This window comes from Symsagittifera roscoffensis, chromosome 4, assembly GCF_963678635.1.
Source record: "Symsagittifera roscoffensis chromosome 4, txSymRosc1.1, whole genome shotgun sequence".
NCBI lineage: Eukaryota > Metazoa > Xenacoelomorpha > Acoela > Convolutidae > Symsagittifera > Symsagittifera roscoffensis.
The window spans coordinates 37,479,994-37,501,987 of record NC_087065.1 but is presented as its reverse complement, the minus strand read 5'-3'; the positions used below and the strand labels follow the sequence as shown (position 1 = coordinate 37,501,987).

Here is a 21,994-nt window from a genome sequence, read left to right as displayed (position 1 = left end):
TCGCGCTAAAACGGCATTAGTTCGTCAACTACGCCAGACATAAAAACGGCTCATTATAAAATTAAACTAACTCATCTCAAATGAAGCACAGACAAAAATTTGCACTTCGCATACAAAAGCAAATAAGGACAGCCGGTCGCTGAGCAAGTATAACAGAATGTTCCGACCACATTCTCAGGAAAATTCTTTTTTTCTTCAAGTTAGTGTCTTTTCTTGTGAGATGATAGAACTATAAGAACACGTATAAATTTAAAAATTTTTGCACTTAAAATTGAAAATATTATTTCAGGTTTTTTTTTGTCAAAGAAGCGCTAAATGAAGCTTCTAAAACTAGTGTTTTAAACTAAAATCAAGTTGTTTTTTTGCCTAAATTGCTATTTTTCATATATGATGAACGTTACTCGATCGCTTTACTTGCTCGAAAATAGACGAAAAACAAAAAGCTTCAAACCGTTTTCTCTCGACACAGGAAAAAAATTTTTAAGTCGTTCGAATCACGACTGAAAGAGCTTAAATATGATATATAACTGAACCCAGTCCGAGAATTTTTTGTTGTACCCGATTTTGCGTGGAAAACAAAGACATTGCCAACATAGAAAAAAAACTGATTTATTTTTTTAAAAAACTTTAAATTAGATTTTAAAAAATTTTAGGAAAAGTCTTAAATAGATTTTAAAACGTTTCCTGAAAAAAAACGAAAAAACATCACGACCTACATAAGAGTTTCAACTACGTTCAACGAGTTTTTCTCAACAACGGGAAAAAAATTTAATAATTTTACATGTCGTTAGAATCACGACAGGAAGGACCTTATTTTGATATATACCTCGACCCATTTACGATTATTTTTTGAGGTAGCTGATAATGCGAGGAAAACAAAAAAAGAATAAAAACTAAAACACATAAAAAAATATATAACGCTTGAACTATTGGTTCCCAGTAAAACTTTATAGTTCGCGCTAAAACGGCATTAGTTCGTCAACTACGCCAGACATAAAAACGGCTCATTATAAAATTAAACTAACTCATCTCAAATGAAGCACAGACAAAAATTTGCACTTCGCATACAAAAGCAAATAAGGACAGCCGGTCGCTGAGCAAGTACAACAGAATGTTCCGACCACATTCTCAGGAAAATTCTTTTTTTCTTCAAGTTAGTGTCTTTTCTTGTGAGATGATAGAACTATAAGAACACGTATAAATTTAAAAATTTTTGCACTTAAAATTGAAAATATTATTTCAGGTTTTTTTTTGTCAAAGAAGCGCTAAATGAAGCTTCTAAAACTAGTGTTTTAAACTAAAATCAAGTTGTTTTTTTGCATAAATTGCTATTTTTCATATATGATGAACGTTACTCGATCGCTTTACTTGCTCGAAAATAGACGAAAAACAAAAAGCTTCAAACCGTTTTCTCTCGACACAGGAAAAAAATTTTTGAAGTCGTTCGAATCACGACTGAAAGAGCTTAAATATGATATATAACTGAACCCAGTCCGAGAATTTTTTGTGGTACCCGATTTTGCGTGGAAAACAAAGACATTGCCAACATAGAAAAAAAACTGATTTATTTTTTTAAAAAACTTTAAATTAAATTAAAAAAATTTTAGGAAAAGTCTTAAATAGATTTTAAAACGTTTCCTGAAAAAAAACGAAAAAACATCACGACCTACATAAGAGTTTCAACTACGTTCAACGAGTTTTTCTCAACAACGGGAAAAAAAAATTAATAATTTTACATGTCGTTAGAATCACGACTGGAAGGACCTTATTTTGATATATACCTCGACCCATTTACGATTATTTTTTGAGGTAGCTGATAATGCGAGGAAAACAAAAAAAGAATAAAAACTAAAACACATAAAAAAATATATAACGCTTGAACTATTGGTTCCCAGTAAAACTTTATAGTTCGCGCTAAAACGGCATTAGTTCGTCAACTACGCCAGACATAAAAACGGCTCATTATAAAATTAAACTAACTCATCTCAAATGAAGCACAGACAAAAATTTGCACTTCGCATACAAAAGCAAATAAGGACAGCCGGTCGCTGAGCAAGTACAACAGAATGTTCCGACCACATTCTCAGGAAAATTCTTTTTTTCTTCAAGTTAGTGTCTTTTCTTGTGAGATGATAGAACTATAAGAACACGTATAAATTTAAAAATTTTTGCACTTAAAATTGAAAATATTATTTCAGGTTTTTTTTGTCAAAGAAGCGCTAAATGAAGCTTCTAAAACTAGTGTTTTAAACTAAATCAAGTTGTTTTTTTGCCTAAATTGCTATTTTTCATATATGATGAACGTTACTCGATCGCTTTACTTGCTCGAAAATAGACGAAAAACAAAAAGCTTCAAACCGTTTTCTCTCGACACAGGAAAAAAATTTTGAAGTCGTTCGAATCACGACTGAAAGAGCTTAAATATGATATATAACTGAACCCAGTCCGAAAATTTTTTGTGGTTCCCGATTTTGCGTGGAAAACAAAGACATCCCCAACAAAGAAAATACAGATTTATTTTTTTAAAAAACTTTAAATTAGATTTAAAAAATTTTAGGAAAAGTCTTAAATAGATTTTATAAAGTTTCCTCAAAAAAAACGAAAAAAAAAACATCACGACCTACATAAAAAGTTTCAACTACGTTCAACGAGTTTTTCTCAACAACGGGAAAAAATTTTCAACAATTTTACATGTCGTTAGAATCACGACTGCAAGGACCTTATTATGATATATACCTCGACCCATTCCGATTATTTTTGAGTTAGCTGATAATGCGAGGAAAACAAAAAAAGAATAAAAACTAAAACACATCCGAATACAAATTTCCTCCCCATTTTCAATGGTCCGAACAATAATACAAAAACTTTGTAACGATTGAAATGAAACAAAAAAATCGACGCTCATTTCTTATTGAATATTGAAGCTACCCATGGGACTGGACCGTTCTCTTTCTCATCTTAACTAACTGTAGCTTGTCTTAATTCACCTCACCACATCTTAATCAATCTATCAAATTGCTCATCCGTCAACATCAAAACAAGACGGCCTACATTTCTCCGAGTTTAAATTTGCGAGCCGCAAGTGTTAAAAGATGAACCTCGCGATATGAAGCTACACTTGGCTTGCGTGGTCAGAAGATAGACACACAATATAAAGACATCTCTACAACTCATAGGCACCTGATGATGAGACACTTAGTCAAAGCCGTCTCGATGTACCCTCGAATTTTTCACTCGAGCGACGCTGAAGTACTACGTGGTAAATTTGGTCACACTTGAATCGCTTTGTTCTGCTGAATCTACACCCGCTTTAAACGTCATGCAAAATCGAAAAATCGTAACTTTGAAAACAGTCAACTATTGTGTGGACAATTCAAAAACATTCGAGCTAATGAAAGTGTTTGACAGTTCAATACTTTCAATGCACGTTTTTAACTAGTTGTTACTTACCACCTTAAGCATTTGTACCAAACAAAATACAAAAACAATATACATAGATGTCTCAACGAACTATTACGTTACAGACAGTATCTAAGTCGCTTGTATCACATGGTATTGTATTTAAAATTCCACCTGGCTAATCTTGAATTTAGTAACCGTCAATTTCGAACTACGTTTTTAACTATTATATCTTTTCCCACATTTATCCTGTATCAAACCATTACACATCTTAGAAACAATTCTCCAGCTTTAGTCAAAACTTCTTCGAAATTCGCTTCAGAATTAAATAGCTTGAAGCAAAGGAATTTTTACTTCTTATGCTTATACTTACAGGCGACTTTTGAAAACAAACTCTTGACTGAGCCCGGTTGTACAAATAGTTTGACCTACAAAGCCCCGAGACACAAGATCGATTCTCACATTAAACGTTTATGTTAGAATCTAGAATCGACAGGTCGCATAAACAATCTTAAAATTTAACCTGGTCATTTCTATTCATGACCTCAAGCTGGGAGCTGTCAAAAAATTACAGAATTCATTTTTTGCTTCTTTTCTCGTTCATTTCTCTAAGTTAAATTCAAACACTTGTCACATTATCAAAGAATTGACGTCTGTAACATTGCAGCTTATTTAAAATTGACGCAAGTTTTCGAAGCCAAAATTATTTATTCACAATTAGCCAAATTTTCAGAACCCCAAAAGTGACTATAGACTTTCCTGACACATTCACACTTTCAACGCATTTTATGGACATATGATAATGGATGGAAATATTGAAAAAAGTAGTGGATCCTCGCGTAGTTTGCCTCGGCCGGACGAGGTTCGAATCTGGGTGGGAGACAAAGAGAAGTCCATTTCGGGAGTTAGCGAGAGCACTACTTGTTTGGATGTTGTACACTCTCTTCTTAAGCACTCCAAGATAGCGAATGTGAAGACCATCCAAGAACACACGATTTACCAGAGATGGCCAGAGTATAACAGACAGCTGCAGAGTATGTTTTATTTACAAAAATCAAAGCCCGACGATACTTTGATCAATAACTAAAATCCCAATTGCCTTCATGGTCAATTCCCTAACTATGATTTACTGATCTTACATTTAGGGTTCATCCATAATGACTCATTTGGAAAACTTTATAAGAGGATTTTCTAGAAGCCCAATCAGAAAAACCTGATTCCATATTGGTAAAACTCTGAAATTGGTCGTTGCTTCATATTGGTTTCACGTACACGCAAACATTCTTCTTGACAAAACCAATTATCCTGATTTAACAAAAACTTGAAGGGGTTTCAAAAAAATTTTTCATACTTTTAGGTCGACCAAAATGCGTTCCAAAGTCGGCCAAAACCTTATAAAGACAATATTATGGCCAAGAAATTTCTGTGCCTCAGAAAATTTTGAAAAAAAAACTCAGGGCAAAATAACCAATTCCGATTTTTTGTCTAGACTTTTTTGTTGCGCACTGCCCTCTCAAAATAAGCATAATCGCTTTTGAAAAATGTTAGGTTCGGAAGTTCGGCCGAATATGGATGCCACAAATAGTACCAAAGGTGACTCCTTCGGGTGGTGAAGGCTTCAATCCCCTAGGATCTCCCCGCCCCGAAATCCACCCCTAGTAGAAATAAAAGTACATTCTACTTGCAAACAATTTGCTATAAGAGTTGCACTTGAAGTAAAAAAAAAACAACTCCTGACAACAAATTGATATACCAGCTGCATATGAATAAAAGGATCGGAAAGTGACTTAAGTTGATGCTGTAAGAACAAAAATTCATCTAAATTATTCAATAATCCCAGACTTTATGGAACTGTATATCAGCTAATTTGTATTTCAGGCCACGTGAAAATTCTGAACGAGTTTAAAAAATGCCAACAAAAAGGAGTTACTTTCCACATGCAAAAAATTCATAATACTTCGACCACCAACAGCAGCAGATATGGAAATTCTAATATATCTTGGAATAGTGGCGGGGGGAATAATAACTCTAACAATGGTACAATAAAAAACAGAGCAGGGACATTTTACTTAAGCAGCAGCGTTGGCGGCAACAGAAATACGTCTGAAGAAAGTTCTCCAGTTGAGAGCAGAAAACAGCGTTTCAAGCGGTCTCGGTCACGAGACAGAAATTTATCTGAAACCAGTTCGCCACATGAAACATTTTCACAAGTTATTTCACAGCCAGTTAGTGGAAATAAATACATAAATATTGACCAAAACTACGGACAAAAACAGTCAAACTATTCGCCGGAGGCACAAATTCAGTCAATACGTCAGTTGCAACAGTACACCAAACGGTCATCTAAACAAAGTAGAGACGGTTCCGCTGACAGAGAAAAGAGCAATAATAAAAATAGCAACAATAGAAGAACAAGAAACCAACGAATACGGAGCCGACATAGTCGGAGTTTAGAAACTAGTAGAAGGAGGTCTCTCGATACACTAGTTGACTTCAAACCAGAAGACTTCGAGTTCAATTCTGGACATCAAAACAACGCGACTAGTCAAGCGAACGAACGTATCGCTTCACGAAATTCAAAATCTCCCGAAAGAGATTTTTCCATTGCGAAGTCTCTGAGTTTCAGAAATCTTCTTGCCGAAGAAACCGAAAAAATATTCCAACAGCCTCACTTTCAATCTAAATTATCTCAGTTTCAAGACACCGATCATAAGTTAGGAGGCGTCAGGCGTCAACGCGTGCATTCCGCAAACGACTTAGTTGATCTTATTGACGATTTTAATTACAGTAATGGAACATTAAAAAACAGAACAAATGACAATTTAACAGCTCCAGATTCAAAACACACTAAAATTAATAGCGATTATTTGAACACAAAGGATGCAAGTAATTATTTGAATGACAAAAATTATACTTTAAAATCTGATAGCGCAGCAAAAGGCAGTGCAGTTGTTAAGAATTCAATCAATAAACAAATCATACATCAATCTGAAGACACTCTGAGAGAAATCAAAGACAATATCAATCCATCGGTCGGCAGTCACAGGTTGGACGACAGAACCAACACGCGTGACGAGCAAACAAGGATGATGGATTTTAATAAAAGCCAAGACAAAAAACAGGAAGCACATTTCTCTAATCATTCATTGTGCTCATCAAGCCAAAATCAACACCAAAAGCACATCGATTTAAGCTCACCTAATATCGCTTCCATTAGAAAGGAAATCTATCATTATCAGCAAACAGTATTAGCTTCACCGACGCGCGTAACAAACCATTCTCCAAAACCATTACCAAAGCGGAGAAAAAATTCTCTTTTGCAAAAACAACGTGAGCAAAGAAACAACGGTAAGTCTGTAGTACCATATTCAAACCAACCTGCTTTACCATTGACGCCCAAGGAAGTTATAGGCAGAGACCTAGAAGAGAAATTGGAATTAGAAAGGTGCAAGAAAAACGTTGGGATGCAATGCACTGAATTATCCAGCCTCCAAGAACGAATTGACAACGTTGAGAAGCAGTTATTCTATTTAGCTCAGACTAGTTTCGCCGAAGACAGTTTACGCGACAACTTCCGGGAAAAGAACAACTCATCCCAAGATTCTACACGAACCGAAAGCCCACATTTAAAATCTTCAAAGCAACGAGGACTTAGCAACTCGCCGCTACGAAAAGATAAAAAGCACGATTCGTCTACGCTGCAAAAGGAGATCAAACGGTATTACGAGAAATCTAAAAAGGTTACTGACCAAATTTTGAACCAGAAACTTTTAGAATCAAGGCTTCAAAATGAGATCAATGAAAGAAGGAAAAAGTTAACCTGTCCAAAATGCAAAATAGTTTATCGAAACCGCAAATGTCTTTGTATGCTAAATAACGAATTAGAACAGTCCAAGTCGCAAAGCGAGTTGATTGACAAAGAATCTAAAAATGTTGAAACTCAAATTGCACAAGTCGAACAAGATATCATCAAGCATAAAATGAGAATTCAACGGTTGGAATATGAAATTGACTGCCACGAGCGAAAGTCGTTAGAAGAGCAGAACTCTCAAAGCTATGCTGGGCGACCACCTAGGGTTCCCTTGGGATCCCAGCCCTCTGTTGATAATTTCAACTCTACACCCCATCTCAATCCGCAATTCAGTCCGTACAAAAACACACCTCGCGATCGAGTTAGAAGCGCCGATAGCTCCATGTACAAAAGCCGGCTTCGAACATTTCCAAATAGGGGACTGAACGAACAGGCTGAACTGAGATCATCAGAACCTCTGCAACAACAAGACAGGGTTCTCAGGAGGCGAGCTGAGACAGACTCGGACACAGGGTTGGGTTCCATGAGCACCGAAGAAGATTCGAATCCCAACGGGACCCATTTAGTCATAGCCAAAACTGCCCAAATTGTTATTTAACACGAAAGCAACTCACAATCTATTTGTATTTCAGTCAGAATTTATTTTTACTTCAATTACATTTTCAAGTAGCATCTTCTGTATTAAAAATAACGCTCAACAAGAGATAACATCAGTATTACAGGCAATAGACAGAACAAACTGTAAATTAAAACTGAGCTGTGATTTTGTACCAACATTTATAATTTTAAGGAACGCTGTATTCATATTTTAAGAGCTGGCACATTAAAATCCAGAACTAATAACCTCATGCTGGCTTGATCTGTAAAACAGCCCTGTAGTGTTTGCCTAAAGCTAAAACTGCATAATCCGATGAACACACGTCTTCAATTCGTGCTTCATGAGATGAAATTTTGGCCCCATTGATCTTCACTGTGCCACCTTTCTTCGAAAAGTCTTCGGCTGTCTAAAATACATCATGTTTGGTTTATGAAGTGAAGGTTGCATTTTCTGCCACTGAAGTCAAATCTGTCACAAAAATCTACTATTTATGTAGTAGAGATGAAGCTGCATTTTTCAAACACAAGCGAGAAAACGGTATAAGTGAACTCTATAAAGATCAAAACAATGAAAGTAAAACCAACAAAAATTCTGCTGCGTGCCGGAATCGAACACCATAAATTCGAAATTAAAAGTCTCGCGTCCAAACATCTGCACCGCCTTCGCTTCATAATTGTCAAACACTAGCCATTAATAAACCAGATACAAAGGTATTATGCGAAGCAGCAGAAGTAAACCAGACCTAATACTATAACTGCAAAATTCTCATCACATAAATGAGCACTTATTTGCTACGTGGTTTTGGAAAAAAGTGAAATTTGTAATATGACACTAAGCTCAGCTTTTCTTAACAACGAAACGAATTGTTTGCAAATGGATATCGGTTGCGACTGTTTGAATTCGACAGGCTGCAAAAAACGATCTCCATGTGATAGAAAGCACCGATCACAAAACCGGGTTCTACTATATCAAAAACAACTCTCCATTTTTAAAACCCCAAAAGACTCGAGGCTTCGTCCGGCCGAATTTTGATAATTCTGGTGCTCGGTTTGAGCATGTCGGACGGGCCGTATTTGTTATAAAAAAAACAACAAAAAATACTTTTTCAATTTAAGTTCTAACTCTCGCGCGATATATCTGGCCAACTTTCACCCAATATAGACCTAGACAAAGCAAAAAATAGGAGGCCCAATAAAATTTAAAAATCACTGACAAATGATGAAATTACAAGATTAATTATTACACGGAGATAAAGTTGCACTTCGCAAACAATCAAAACTTCAAAAAAATGTAATTAAAAAGGCAAAAAATTGCTAAGATAAGTCTACAAAAGCTTGCAAAAAAGTTATCTGACTAACGGATTCGGGCCCTTGAACTCTGGTAACGAGTCATAAAAGAGGAACCAATTAAACCGAATTAATAAAGCGAATGAAACATGCTTACTAAAATGCTCGCACTAAAACACGCGTTTATCAAAAAAAAATTTTTACCCCACAGGATACCATTTTAGGAAACTGATTTTCAACTGCATCTAAATTTTAAAAGAAATCCCAAAAATAGAAAAAAAACAGACCCGAAAATACTAAGTTAAACTCATTAAAATACTTTAGGGCAAGAAATCCATGTTTATGGCCGGGCTATTGAGAAAAAAAGAACCGCAGAATCTTTTGAAAGCAAATTTTGTAGCATATAAACCGAAAAATTTGAGCTCAAAGAAACGAAGCCAGAAATTGCGGCTATTGAGAAAAGAAAAACCGCAGAATCTTTTGAAAGCAAATTATGTAGCATTTAACCCGAAAAATTTGAGCTCAAAGAAACGAAGCCAGAAATTGCGGCTATTGAGAAAAGAAAAACCGCAGAATCTTTTGAAAGCAAACTATGTAGCATTTAACCCGAAAAATTTGAGCTCAAAGAAATGGAGCCAGAGAAAGAGAAAGCTTCAATTTGACCAAGCGGCGACAATTAGCCGAAAGTGTTAATTAGTTGCAGGCGATATTTAGTATCATTTCAAGAATCGACCATAAAAGGGCAAAAAATTCAGAATACACAACCTTTAAAAATTTAAAAAACTTTTAGCTTTACCGCCCAGCTACTAAGCCGGCAAAAGTGGGTAGACGCCCATTGAGCCAAAAAAATCTCCAACAATTAAATTTTAAATTTTGCAACCCAAACTACCTGATTTTAAAAAAAAATTATCAATTTTTCCATTTGAAGCGACACAAAACAAAGCAATTGAAATGATAAACAAGTCGAAAACATTCATGCCGACTAAAATTTTTCAGCGAAAAAAAAAGGAAAACCACGGAAAATATACAACGTCGGGGCTATTATTTTTTTACAAATTACAAGAGTAAATCAAAAACAATTGCATCTACGATGAAAATTACTGGCAGCACAAAATATTTACCAGGTTTGACAACAAAGCCGACAAAAAAATAAGCAGACAATCGAAAGTACGATTCAAACTTTTTCCGGAAAATTTTCAATTTTATATATACTCAAAAAAATAGGATCCGGTCAGGAGTCGAACAACAGAATTAAGCCAAGTGGGAAGTCTCGAAGTTGCTAAAGTTCACTATAAAAAGCAATTTCACAATTTCTTACAGTGTTACCTGTACTTACCGTCTTACCAGTAAGAAAAGTTGTTTACGGGAAAGAAGTCTAGTTCCCGCTCTGGCAAAAGTTAATAATAATTCCCAAATGAATTGATTTAGCAAAACACAGTGTGTGGGACTCGATATTGAAGGTTTCACAGAAACATTAAGCAAAAATCTAGATTCAATTGCCATTCGAATATTAACAATTTTACAAATCACCATTTCAAATTAGACCTTTCAAAATGAATTTTTGGCATCTTTACGATTGAAATGACATTTTAAATTTGTTTCAAAACAATGCGTAAAAGGCGCTCCGCTTGAAAAAGGAATGAGAGAAGTGAACCTCCTAGACCAAAAATTTTAAAAAAAAACGAGCAAGTGCATCGAAGTTTTTGTAGAAAGAAAGAAACCACACGAGCTAACAACTGTGTTCATTGCGAGTTACACGTCGAAAGATGGAACAAAATATCAAACTTGCCTCAATCGCTGTGAAAAAACTAGTTCTGCTGAGACATTCAACAATCGAAAGGTCTCTTGATACTGACACAATCTCTGCATTTTTCAACACATCTTTCAAACACTTCTCATCGACATCGTCCAAAGATGGTTTCTTCGAATGCAACAAGGACGTCACTGACTCGGCATCTCTTAAATCTTTTTCACCGTGAACAAACTGGACCACCTTTTTGGCCAAACATTTCTGAACCGATCTCACATCTGTGCTATTTAAAATGTCTTGCAGTTCTTTATCGTCCAAAAAAGTTAAAGAATTTGCCATCTGAGGCGACTCGGAGTCACTTCGCTGCAAAAAATACTGATAGAGAGCGTAAGGCGAGGTTAAATTTTTGTCAAGCCAAATTTTGGACGAGACTGATGAGCTAGTTTTGCCCATTTTAGATGCTCCCGAAAGAAGAAGAGGGGTTGTCAGAGATAGAGTTCGGATTCCTTTTGAAGATTTTAAAAACTCATAGCCTCCCAGCATATTTCCCCACTGATCTGATCCTGAAAAGACAGAAAAAAGTTCAGCAAAAGAAGTAGCAAAACAGCTGGACGGAAACTCATTTTAGTAATCTGATATGCACTGAATTCTCCTGTTTTCTGTTCATAAGAAGTTTTCAGCAACTCCAAACCAGTGATTGTTTCTAAGATCCATGGTTTGTAAAATTTTGTGGAGTCCGTGGTGTTTATTTTTTTGAATTCTGCAGCTTTCAACTTTTTGGTATAAAGCGGAAATTTTGTAAATTAACACCTCCTACTTGTGCTCTGCAGTTGTATCTCTCATAGAGCTGTTGGAAGTCGAAGGCCTGCAGGAACTGGTAGAAAAACTCTGCAAGATTCAACCTGGCTCCACTATTCAGTCGATCTTTCACGAAACTGAGTGAAAGCATGTGACTCACGCTCATGAATCGGGCATGCTGAGACAGAAAGGGAACTAAATTTTCATTGTCGTACCATTCCAGATTATTCACAATTCTCAATTCGCCATAGCTTTCCATCTGCATTTGGCTTTTAAATCGCTCGTCCAGATGAACTATTTGTCGCTCCAATTTCTCTGCGTTTGCAGTTAAGTAGTCAACTGAGAGCTTCTCGCGTTCGTCCTTTTTATCACTCGGATCGCCTATTTTAGCAGTGGCGCCACCTATCAAAACAATAACCGGGTAGCCAAGTCTTCTCAGATGGAAAAGAGCCATCAACGGAAACAGATGGCCTAAATGAAGCGAAGGGCCAGTTGGGTCTATGCCACAGTAGATTGACCATTTCTGGGATGAATCCAAATCTGACACCAAATCTGGAGTTAATGGATCCGGCAACTGCTGGGAAAACAGGTTTCTGGACTTCAACGCTGCCAGACGACTCGAAAACATACATCGTTTACATGTAGGTGCATAAAAGTGAGGTGTTCTCAAAATGCAACGGAATGACTTCAGATACATTTCATCTGAAAGAGAAATCAAGATCCTTCATGATTGGCAGGGCAAAAAACATAAGTCAATTATCATTTCTTCTTTCTTTTTCGAAGAAATTTGACAATGTTTTTGAACGAGCCAAGCGAATCATAACAGTAAACAATGAAAAGAAGAAGTATTTCAGTCAAGCGTCAAAGCGAGCCTTGTTTGCTTTCCAGTGCTTCTTCACTGGTTCGTGGCTCGCTTCATCGACTACCATCATCCTGCGACTGGTGTTTGCATACAACACACCACCCTTCGCATCTCCACTCGGAAGGCCAGCCACTGCCGCATCAGAAGAAGACTCAGTCTAAATACGAGCAGAAAAAAAAGTTTAATACAGCGTTTAATTAAAACGTGTTTGAACTACAGCAGCATGAAAAATGACTGAACGACTGAAATTTGTGTTACAACATGCTTTGCTTCTTAATCGCCAAGAGCATTTCTTTGCAGTCATTAAAACAGACGGTCATCCGAGCTACCTTTTTGGACCATAAAAATACACCAAATTGGTGCAATGATTTTCAACGGTTTTCCAGAAAAGCTTCAACTTGCTGAGCGCACTAAACCTGCAACTCACCAAGGTGAGATTTGTGTGGGGGTGGGGGGGGGGGGGGGGGGGTAGGACATAGGACTGACGCCTTTCTCTCCGGGATTTACCCCCTAGCCTTCACCATCCAAAGGCTCCCTATTTTTCGACATCATTTTCGACCAACCGACGCCAAATTTTTTCCAATATATAATCATTTTAAGAAGCGCGCTTCAAAAAAGCAATTTTTGGTCAAAACAACCCAACAAATGACCAAAGGAACTTTATTTGAAAATTTATTTCATTTGAAACTGATTTTGAAAATCCCCTCGCTAAAATCCTAGATCTGCTCCTGCAGCAAAATATTGTAGAATATTTCGAGGATATCGAGGTTACTATGATTTTTCTGAATTGCTTTAAAATAACTAAATGCAGGGTACACCTTCAATGGTCATTTAAAATGGCATTAATCTACCCTCTTCGTTTGAATACACGTTGCTGGATGAAAACTAGAAAAACTTGCATAAACTTGATAATCTTTGGATATTTTATCATAATTCTACGTTTCAAAAAATAAAATCTCACTCTTTGTTTCTTTCTGAAGAAAAAATGAAATTTCATCTTACCTTATTTTCAGCAGCAGCAGCATTTGGAGGATTGAGAGTGGTGGCGAATTCGTGTAGGAAGTCGAACTGTGCATGTGAGAGGAAGTTACTGTAGAGAACTCCGTCTGAAAAACTCATCTTCCCAGTCTCCATCTCCCACAGATACAGTTGGTCCACCACTGTCGGGGGAAACACAGAATTGCCAGCCTGCAAACAAACTTAGCTCAAATATAAATCAACAAACATATTCTCGGAACCAGTCTTCAAACACAACTCGAGCCGAGCCTCTTTCTTAAATAAGCACAGCACGTACATGAATACCAATTGCACGGCCAAGAAAAAAATCTACAAACTCCCCAAAATAGTTTAACAGAAGATAGAGGAAAGAAAATTGAAAATTCACCTGCGGATGTAGGTGTGATAGAAGGTAGTGTAAGATCTTGTCGGCCGATATGCCCATTAGTAGTGACTCTCTGATACTTTCCCGCGTGATCACACAACAAATACAGCCTGGAAATCGGTAAGAGATTGTGCTAAACATCGCGATGAGCGCCGCATGCAGATCTGAATCAGTGTATGCGTAAATCCTGAAGTTAGATTCCACCACTATGAAACCATCTTTGTTGCGTTTGTTTTCTCGAAAATACTGCGAAATGTCTTTTTGATTTCCAAGAGAAACAGACGCTTGGGATCCTTTAATGAATGATATCGCAAGGTTTGTAGGATAAAATCGGCCATCGCGTCTTTTACGCATGTAAACTAGTCCAAGTTCTCTTAAAAACTGGACAAAATTCATCACTGTTTCGGACAAATTGTCGCTGGAGTACTCTCTGCCAAAAACCGCTTGAGACATCTGAAGGAGAAAAGTCATAACCTCAATCAGCCTCTCTGGATCTCTGGCGTTTAGTCGAAGGAAGTACTGGGACAGAAAGTACCACACTTGGGCCGACGTCTCTTGAAGCAGAAACTGGAAACCACTCGCAGTCAAAGCAGGTTTGGAGGATTCTGTCAAGTCCAATTCAATCAGTCCACAAGATTTTAAAATTCCTATCGTTTCATCGCTTAGTTTTTCTCGACTCCCTTCTGAACCGACCATGAACTGCAGCAACGCTTCCCATCTTTCCGTTGCATATGTTGTCAAATTTGCTGCACTTCTTTGGGGTATCTTGGGATCCGGTTCCAGCACTGGCAGATCCCAGGGAGCCCCCATTCCGCCAACGGCTGATTTCAAACTAATTCGAAAGTCTTCGTTCATTATAACAGTTGGCGTCACGGACGATTTGCTGTCGAAAAACAACTTCAGTCTCTTCAAACGTGACAGATCTACTCCTGACACTGAGGTGAACCAAGCGTTGATTCCTGCTTCTGAGAAGGACTGATCCACAAACAGTAATCTCATCACAACAGTCTGCTCCTCTAGAGATAATTCTCTAAGCACAATTAGACAAACCGCAGGCTGACTGTACAAAGAGGATAAGACAGTACTGGTCAAAGACTGGAACAAATCCAGAAGAGAGCGAATTTGAAGATCCGCTGCTTTCACTCTCATATTTTCTGAAGAACACTGAACAATAAGTTATTTATTAATGAACAAAATAAAGCCCACCAAAACTTATCATGGCTTCAAAATCGCCCGTCTAATTTGTTCATCCAACATTTTTCTCCGTTTAACGTTAGTAACAAAATTCATGATGAAATATTGCTTCCAACATTCGGTAGAATGTGAGTTATCTTACCAAAATCAAGAGCCCTAACGAAACTTCCCAACGAATCGATTATGAATTCATTAGTAATTTTGGTAATAACTCCACATGAAAGAAATGGTATGCTTTGACAAAAGCTATCTTAACTTTTCCGTTAGTCAGGTTTGAATCATTGCCTAGATGAGCTTACATACGCCTGGAAAACGTTCGCGGCTCGTTTATCTCATGCTAGTTATTTTCTTTGAAAGACCGTTGGAAACTAAAACTCTTGACCATTGTTTCATTTGCACTTTTGCTAGAGTAGATTATAATTTGCCTTCCACTTGGTAGATGCAATTGAAGTGAATTAATATCAATTGACAACTCAACAAATTGTCAAGAAGAGCTATGGCTTGAATAAAGGACAATTCCCTACTTTCATCAACACCGAGCCCCAAAATAGCTAATGTTTCACACGTCCACGCCAGTAATCAAACACACCAAATCTAAATCACAGGGAATCACCGATTGTGCCAGGCAATTTCGGTTAAAGAATCTTCGAAGGGAATTTTGAAAAAATCCGTTATATTTTTAGCGGGCACAAGATAAAATAATTCTATTTTTTCAAAAGATTTGGTTCAGTTCATAAACTCCGTCCATCGTGGCGCATCGGTACTGATGGTGCTCAGCAATCAAATGATTGTGGGTTCAAAACGCACGTGCGCTGCTATTTAGAAAGTGAACTCTGCTAAGATCGCCATAGCTTCGTTAACCTTAAATAATTAATCTTCGGGCTGGTTAACTAAAAAATAACAGATGATTGGTGGGTTCGATACCACCATGTTCATCGTACCAAGAATAGATGATTCCTCTTCCTCAATCCCGCAAAAATGTCGCTTGCACTTAAATCGATTCAAAAGCTGGAATAAATGTCATACCACAGTCATTTAGAATAAAAATAAACCAAAGAAAACATGTTTGATATTTTTTTTGAGAAAGAAAGAAAAAATTTATATATCCAGTATCATATTAAAGCAAAAATTGGCTCTTTTCCAGTTTCCCCCCTTTCAAATTCAATTTTGAAAAGTCTATTTAACGTTGTCATAATGCAATGAAATTTGGCGTGGTGAACAAATCGACAATTCTGAACAGATTTGTTCTTCATACTTTACAGCGTAACATCACTTGCTTAGCCGTAATAACACGTAAATCAAACATAAAACTCGGTATTTTGAAGGGGGGACTGGAAAAGAGCCCAAAAATTCTACCAAAAAACATTTAAATTCATTTTGAAATAAATTTGAATATCAACACATTTAATTAAATGAAACTGAATATGATAGACTAAAGGTGCAATGAGCGCCTCATGATGGTCTACCCGTCAAGTATAAAAAAAGAAAAAGAAAAAAAAACAATAAAACTCGAATTGGAGCGCTCATTTTTAGTAACTTTATTCAGACCAGTAGAATGCGCAATGATATCATCACCGACAGATCTAAATGATGCTACATTTTCAAGAAATCAGTTTAGCAAAAAAAAATTCAATGAAAATTTTGGGATTTTTGAAAAAACCAAAAACTTTAAGGATTTGGATCGTTTTCTCGGGCTACGATTGCAACGCTGGAATGGATATCTAATAGCATTTAAGTCAGACCAGTTTTTTTTTAATAAACCAATAATTTTGTCAAGCGTCTGGGCGACTTTAAAGCGCAAGAGTGTAATTTTAAAATCAATAAAGATAATTTTAAAGTTGTAGTACCGTTAAAATTCTAGTGGCAATATCAGCCTCCCATCAATTTTGTTAATTTAAATTGAAAATGACCTTTTTTAAAAACAAAAATTGAAATCCGAGTCACGATGAAATAGGGCTGCCATAACATACCAACATTTGAGTTGGACGGGAAACAAAGCCCAGCGACATAGTTGCTTCCAACCCCCTAATTAACAAGTTAGTCAGAGGAGAACTTATTCCCCTATTTAGGAGCGTTCCCTAAACTCAAATACAAAATTTTTCAGAAAAATTTTGGGTACTGTGATATTCTGTCGGAAGGAAAAACAAAACAAATCGCAAGTATTTTGGCAAAAAACAATCCTAAACATTGGAAGCAATTTTGAAATTAATGCCGCAATGAGAACGATTGAACCGCGTTCATAAATTCGCGCTCAAAAACAGTAATCAAAATGACGATAAGAATTAGTTGAATGGAACGAATGTCATGCGAAGACCCATCATTACAATTTTAGTGTATCATTTATCTTTTAACCCCAAAATTTGACTCAAGGTGGCACAATGATTATTTCCTTTTAACATCTCTATAAGGATTATGAGCTTTATAAAAAGTGTATCCATTAGTTTTTGCTTCAAAGTTTATTAGCATTTGAACCATGGTGATCAATATTCGATATATTACAAAGCAACAATTATAAGTATGTTTCAATTTTTCTACCTTAAATATCCAGAAAAAAAATCATCCACGGGTATGGTGGTTTCTTTCTGATAGATTGTGAGACATCTGTCTGAGGACATATAGGTGACAAACATGTACATATATTTATTCAATTCAGAGGCGAAGCAGAACTTCGAAGCACATGCGATACACAAAAATGTGACAGTATAAAGCGTATAAGAATCAGATACAAAACAGCGACGTATTTCCAACTTTTCAAAAGACCGAAAAACGACAAAATAGATAATACACTCTAGCCATTTTCTAAAGGGGAGTTGGGTGTTCCGCAGGGGTCAGTATTGGGATCATTGCTTTTCTTGTGATATATTAACGAACTTCCTGTTCAATTGAATTATTCGCAAGCTACTCTTTTTGCGGATGATACAGCTATTGTAGCAACTACAAAACAAGTTGCAGTGAGTTCAATTTTCAGGTTCGATAAAAAATGCGCAGATGAATGGTGCAAACTTCCAGAAGCTACTTCCAATTGCCTCTATATGAGTTTTGGCAAATCGGGTCCACCGATAGAGCTTAACATGGCATCGCAAAAAATTCACGAATGCAGTTATTTTAAATATTTTGGAGTTTCATTGATAAAAAACTGACTTTCGTGAATCAATTTGATCAAGTTGGCAAAGTTCAATGGTGTAGTCTATCGAGCGAGACATTTGTTTTAAAAGATATTATATCTCTAACGTTTTTCTATAATGATTACGCTAAATACGTTATAAGCTAAGAAATTCTGATTCAGGACCTTCGTCTTAGATGTCTCTAAGCAGAATTCATTTAATGCAAAACGAATTTAAGGAAATATTTTTTTCTAAACGAAAGTTTGATCGAACAAAATCGTATTTTCAGGAATACAACATTGATACTGTTTTAGAACTCTTTCTTGACCGAATTTTTACAGAGATGGTTATACAATATCTTGGAATATCTGTTTGTATACTACTTGATTTTGATTCCATCGAAAAGAAGCGAGAACTCGATAAAAAAAAGACTTATGAATCTGCCAGTAGTATGCACTGAAACTAGAAAGAAATCTTTAGGTATTTTTACTCATTAAAATGTACAATTTCCTGGCAAAGAATGAGCTACTGCCTGATAAATGATTGAAAACGCAAGTTGATCAACGCGATCTATACTTAAAACGCTTGAAAGAGAATTTCTTCAAAGATAACGAAACCTTGAGGCAACTGTATTTTTTACACTTGCAAGTTTTATTTGGAATTTTTTCCCTGCTATATTTCTATCGGTTTTCCTAGGGTATTTTATCAAAAGCAAATTGTGTCGCCCTAATGTCCTTGTGGGGCATTCACTATAACAAATTTGAATACTATTTAAAATGATGTATATCGATATTTTGCTATACTAAATAAACTATTGTATTGATTGCGTACATATTTGAACCACAGAGTCTTCTTTTCTCAGTAATGAGCGTAACTTCTACGCCACATATGCGGATTACTGCCTTGATTTTGATTTTATGAACAAGATGTAAGCCCGAGAAATGAACTAGATGTTAACCTGAAAAAATAAGTATAATACTCGCCAATCGCAAATGCAATTATGTAAACGTAGAAGAATAAAGATACGAATCATTCATAACAACCCAAGCAGATTCATAATTTTGGAAAAACAACCAAAGATAATCTTTCAATCATGATCTAACTTAATCCGACTGATAAGATATAAAACCAGAAGAACCAATTTGCCAGCTCGAAATTTCATTAAGCCAAGAAAACCATGAGCCATTAGCTTCTAACGATATAGAAACACCTCGAAAAGAACATTCGAGACGAAAACATATCAAACAGTGAAAAGTAAGACAGGCACAAATGGCTTTGATCACAGTCTATATTCCGACTTGTCTCAAATCTTTTTTCTGACATAATTTTTTATTAACCAAAATTTGGAATAACAAGTTTTTAGAATTGAGCAAATTTACAACGGAGGCGGTCTTGAGAAAAATCAAACCCTGTTGAACAGTGGAAAAAATTCAAACATTTTTTAAAGGCGCTCGCAATTTATTGCTTTCTTCTGAATAGAAGCAGAGGACAAAGACAAAATGCAAAACATAACTTCAAAAAATATAAATAATAAATAACAGATTATTTCGAAAAAATCAAAACCAAATTCAGCTTTTTGGAACGCAATTACTTACACAACGCCTGAATACATTAAAAACATTTTCGATTTTAGTGAAAAAACGTTGAAATTGAGGGAAAATTGTTCTGTCGATCAGAATTTGACAAACAAACAAGTCCGACGAAGATTTTTGTAATGCAAAATTTCACGTTTCTCGAAAAGCTTTACCAGAAAAAAAACAGGTCTCGGTGTGATTCGAACAATGCAGCTTTATGAACAAGAACAACCTGAAAAGAAAATCTCATTGTGTACGGATTTGCCAAGACTTGCGATTGCACGCGTAAAGATGTAAACCTTGATGGAAAAAACGCAAATCATTCGGAGAAGTAACCGAGCTGTAAAACATGGAATAAAAACAACCAATTATATTCTTTCAATCACACGTTAAGTAGTTGCGATCGATTAGGTAGAACCCAGAAGAATGGATTTGCCCCAAGCGTCCTCATTGTTAGATTAGCCGATACCTCTCGAACATAAACGCATGAAACCTATTTGCTGGTAGCGTTGCGAAACATTATAAAACAAAACGAAATCAACAGAAAGAAGAATAACAAAGCAATGAAGATTATTACATCAACAAAATGATTTGTTTATCATTTATTATTATTAAGACTCGGTGGATACGCCACTGGGACACAATCCCAAATTTTGTAAAATCGGAATAGCATGACAGTAAAAGTACGAACAGATAAAAGTCCAAGTGAATGGATTATTTTCTGTCCAGTATATTGCAAAAAAAAACTCAGCGTTAGGCTTAACTGTTTTTTTAATGATTTTGGACGAAAAATTTCTAATTCCGATGCAGTTATTTCTGAAACCAGTGCCGCGCCAGAAGTTGTTACGTTGGAGCTCATCTCGTTTTTCTTGTACCTCTTTTCTTGGGTGAGCTCTTTCTTTTCGGATGACAAAGCATAATGACTACATACCACGCATTAGTTGAGTTGGCAACAAACTCTAAGAAATCAACGATAGCTTGTACAGGCGACTCTCATTGATCAAAAAGATAACTTTCCGATTGAAAATTCGCTACAGCTCCCACCATTATGATGCATAAGAGAGAATTGAGTTAAAAATTGCCCTATACAAATAAGTTTTGGTGAAATGCTAGTTGAGGCTGATGTGCTCCGATTGAGCAGGCAAAGTTTGAAAAGTTCGGACCCAGTAAACAATTCTTTGATAAATCCTAAGTTTTCCACTGTTTAGTGAGTCTTTAGTTTTTTCGTCTTAAAATCAAGGTTGCATATTTCGGAGTGACTAGTGATCAACTCAATGACTGAACATATAATAAAATAAAGAGTAAACAGTTTTGATTGCTCTATATAAGCTAACTTTTCAGATCTTTTACTAGTTCTAAAAATCTTTCTCCATTTATCAATTTGAGGTCATCTGCAAACTGAGGATTGCACCATTGAAGGTTGATCATTTATGTAAAAAAGAGGTCCAAGAACTGAACACCCTGTGGAACTCCAGAGTCAATCAGCTCATGTTGAGGCAAGGATGCATTGCTTCTGAATCGTTGGGTCCTACCATCGAGAGATTCCGAATCAGGAAAAGCAAAAGTTCTCAAATTCTGATATGAATCAACTTCTTCAAGGAGATTTCGTGCTGTCATGCAAAAAGAATCAACTTCTTCAATAAGTTTTTTTTACTTGCTTTTGATCATAGGCTCAAGTGAATTGCGTTTTATTAATGCTTTTAATTGCGGAAATTTCTTTTGAGACGATGCGGGAACACAAAAAAAATTACATTTTTACACAGAGGCGAAGCGGACACTTGCGATTAATTAAAAACACTGCATTACGGATGTTGAAAGAAAATAAAGAAGGAACTCATATATTTGAAAATTGAAGCTGAAAAAAAATTGTTGAAACAGTTTATCTACTAAAAATTCATATCTTTGGCTCAGATGATGTTCGTAAAGAGCTTTTAGAGTATTGAGAATCGATGAACGAGTTTAAAATGAGGCGAAAAATTTAGGTCGACTCTCATTAGGCCGTAATTGAAACAAATCAAAAAATTCAAGCTAGAATTTTTTTAAAAAACAATAAATGTAAGACCCATCATTCCTGTAAAAAGCAAAAGCATTAGAGCAATCGCCCATGAGACTTCGCAACCTAAGTTGTCAAAGCCGATATAAGGTAATCCGAACCCGTTCAGAGGTATATTACAACAACAGAACAATTTTCAATCATACAGAAACCATTTATCTGCTTGATATTTTTTAAATTATGT

At 36.1% G+C, this 21,994-nt stretch overlaps 4 protein-coding genes across 5 annotated transcripts in view; 1 reads left to right on the top strand and 3 right to left on the bottom strand.

Annotated features, from left to right (window-relative positions):
- LOC134843621 (kinesin heavy chain-like) overlaps window positions 1-21,994 on the bottom strand; it is a 405,881-nt gene that overhangs the window by 100,938 nt on the left and 282,949 nt on the right. The gene's annotated exons all lie outside the window — the stretch shown is intronic.
- On the top strand, window positions 3,406-7,864 carry LOC134843555 (probable cyclin-dependent serine/threonine-protein kinase DDB_G0292550). Its single transcript, XM_063859674.1, has 2 exons — window positions 3,406-4,433; window positions 5,278-7,864. Exons 1-2 carry the CDS (start codon window positions 4,196-4,198, stop codon window positions 7,806-7,808), a joined length of 2,769 nt encoding a protein of 922 aa, XP_063715744.1. The 5' UTR covers window positions 3,406-4,195; the 3' UTR covers window positions 7,809-7,864.
- Window positions 7,879-12,340, bottom strand: LOC134843557 (tyrosine--tRNA ligase-like). The gene is made up of 3 exons (XM_063859676.1): window positions 11,655-12,340; window positions 10,880-11,407; window positions 7,879-8,210 (listed from the first exon to the last, which is right to left on the bottom strand). Exons 1-3 carry the CDS (start codon window positions 12,337-12,339, stop codon window positions 8,056-8,058), a joined length of 1,368 nt encoding a protein of 455 aa, XP_063715746.1. The 5' UTR covers window position 12,340; the 3' UTR covers window positions 7,879-8,055.
- LOC134843556 (general transcription factor IIH subunit 4-like) lies at window positions 12,476-15,057 on the bottom strand. The gene is made up of 3 exons (XM_063859675.1): window positions 13,889-15,057; window positions 13,507-13,692; window positions 12,476-12,661 (listed from the first exon to the last, which is right to left on the bottom strand). Exons 1-3 carry the CDS (start codon window positions 15,032-15,034, stop codon window positions 12,497-12,499), a joined length of 1,497 nt encoding a protein of 498 aa, XP_063715745.1. The 5' UTR covers window positions 15,035-15,057; the 3' UTR covers window positions 12,476-12,496.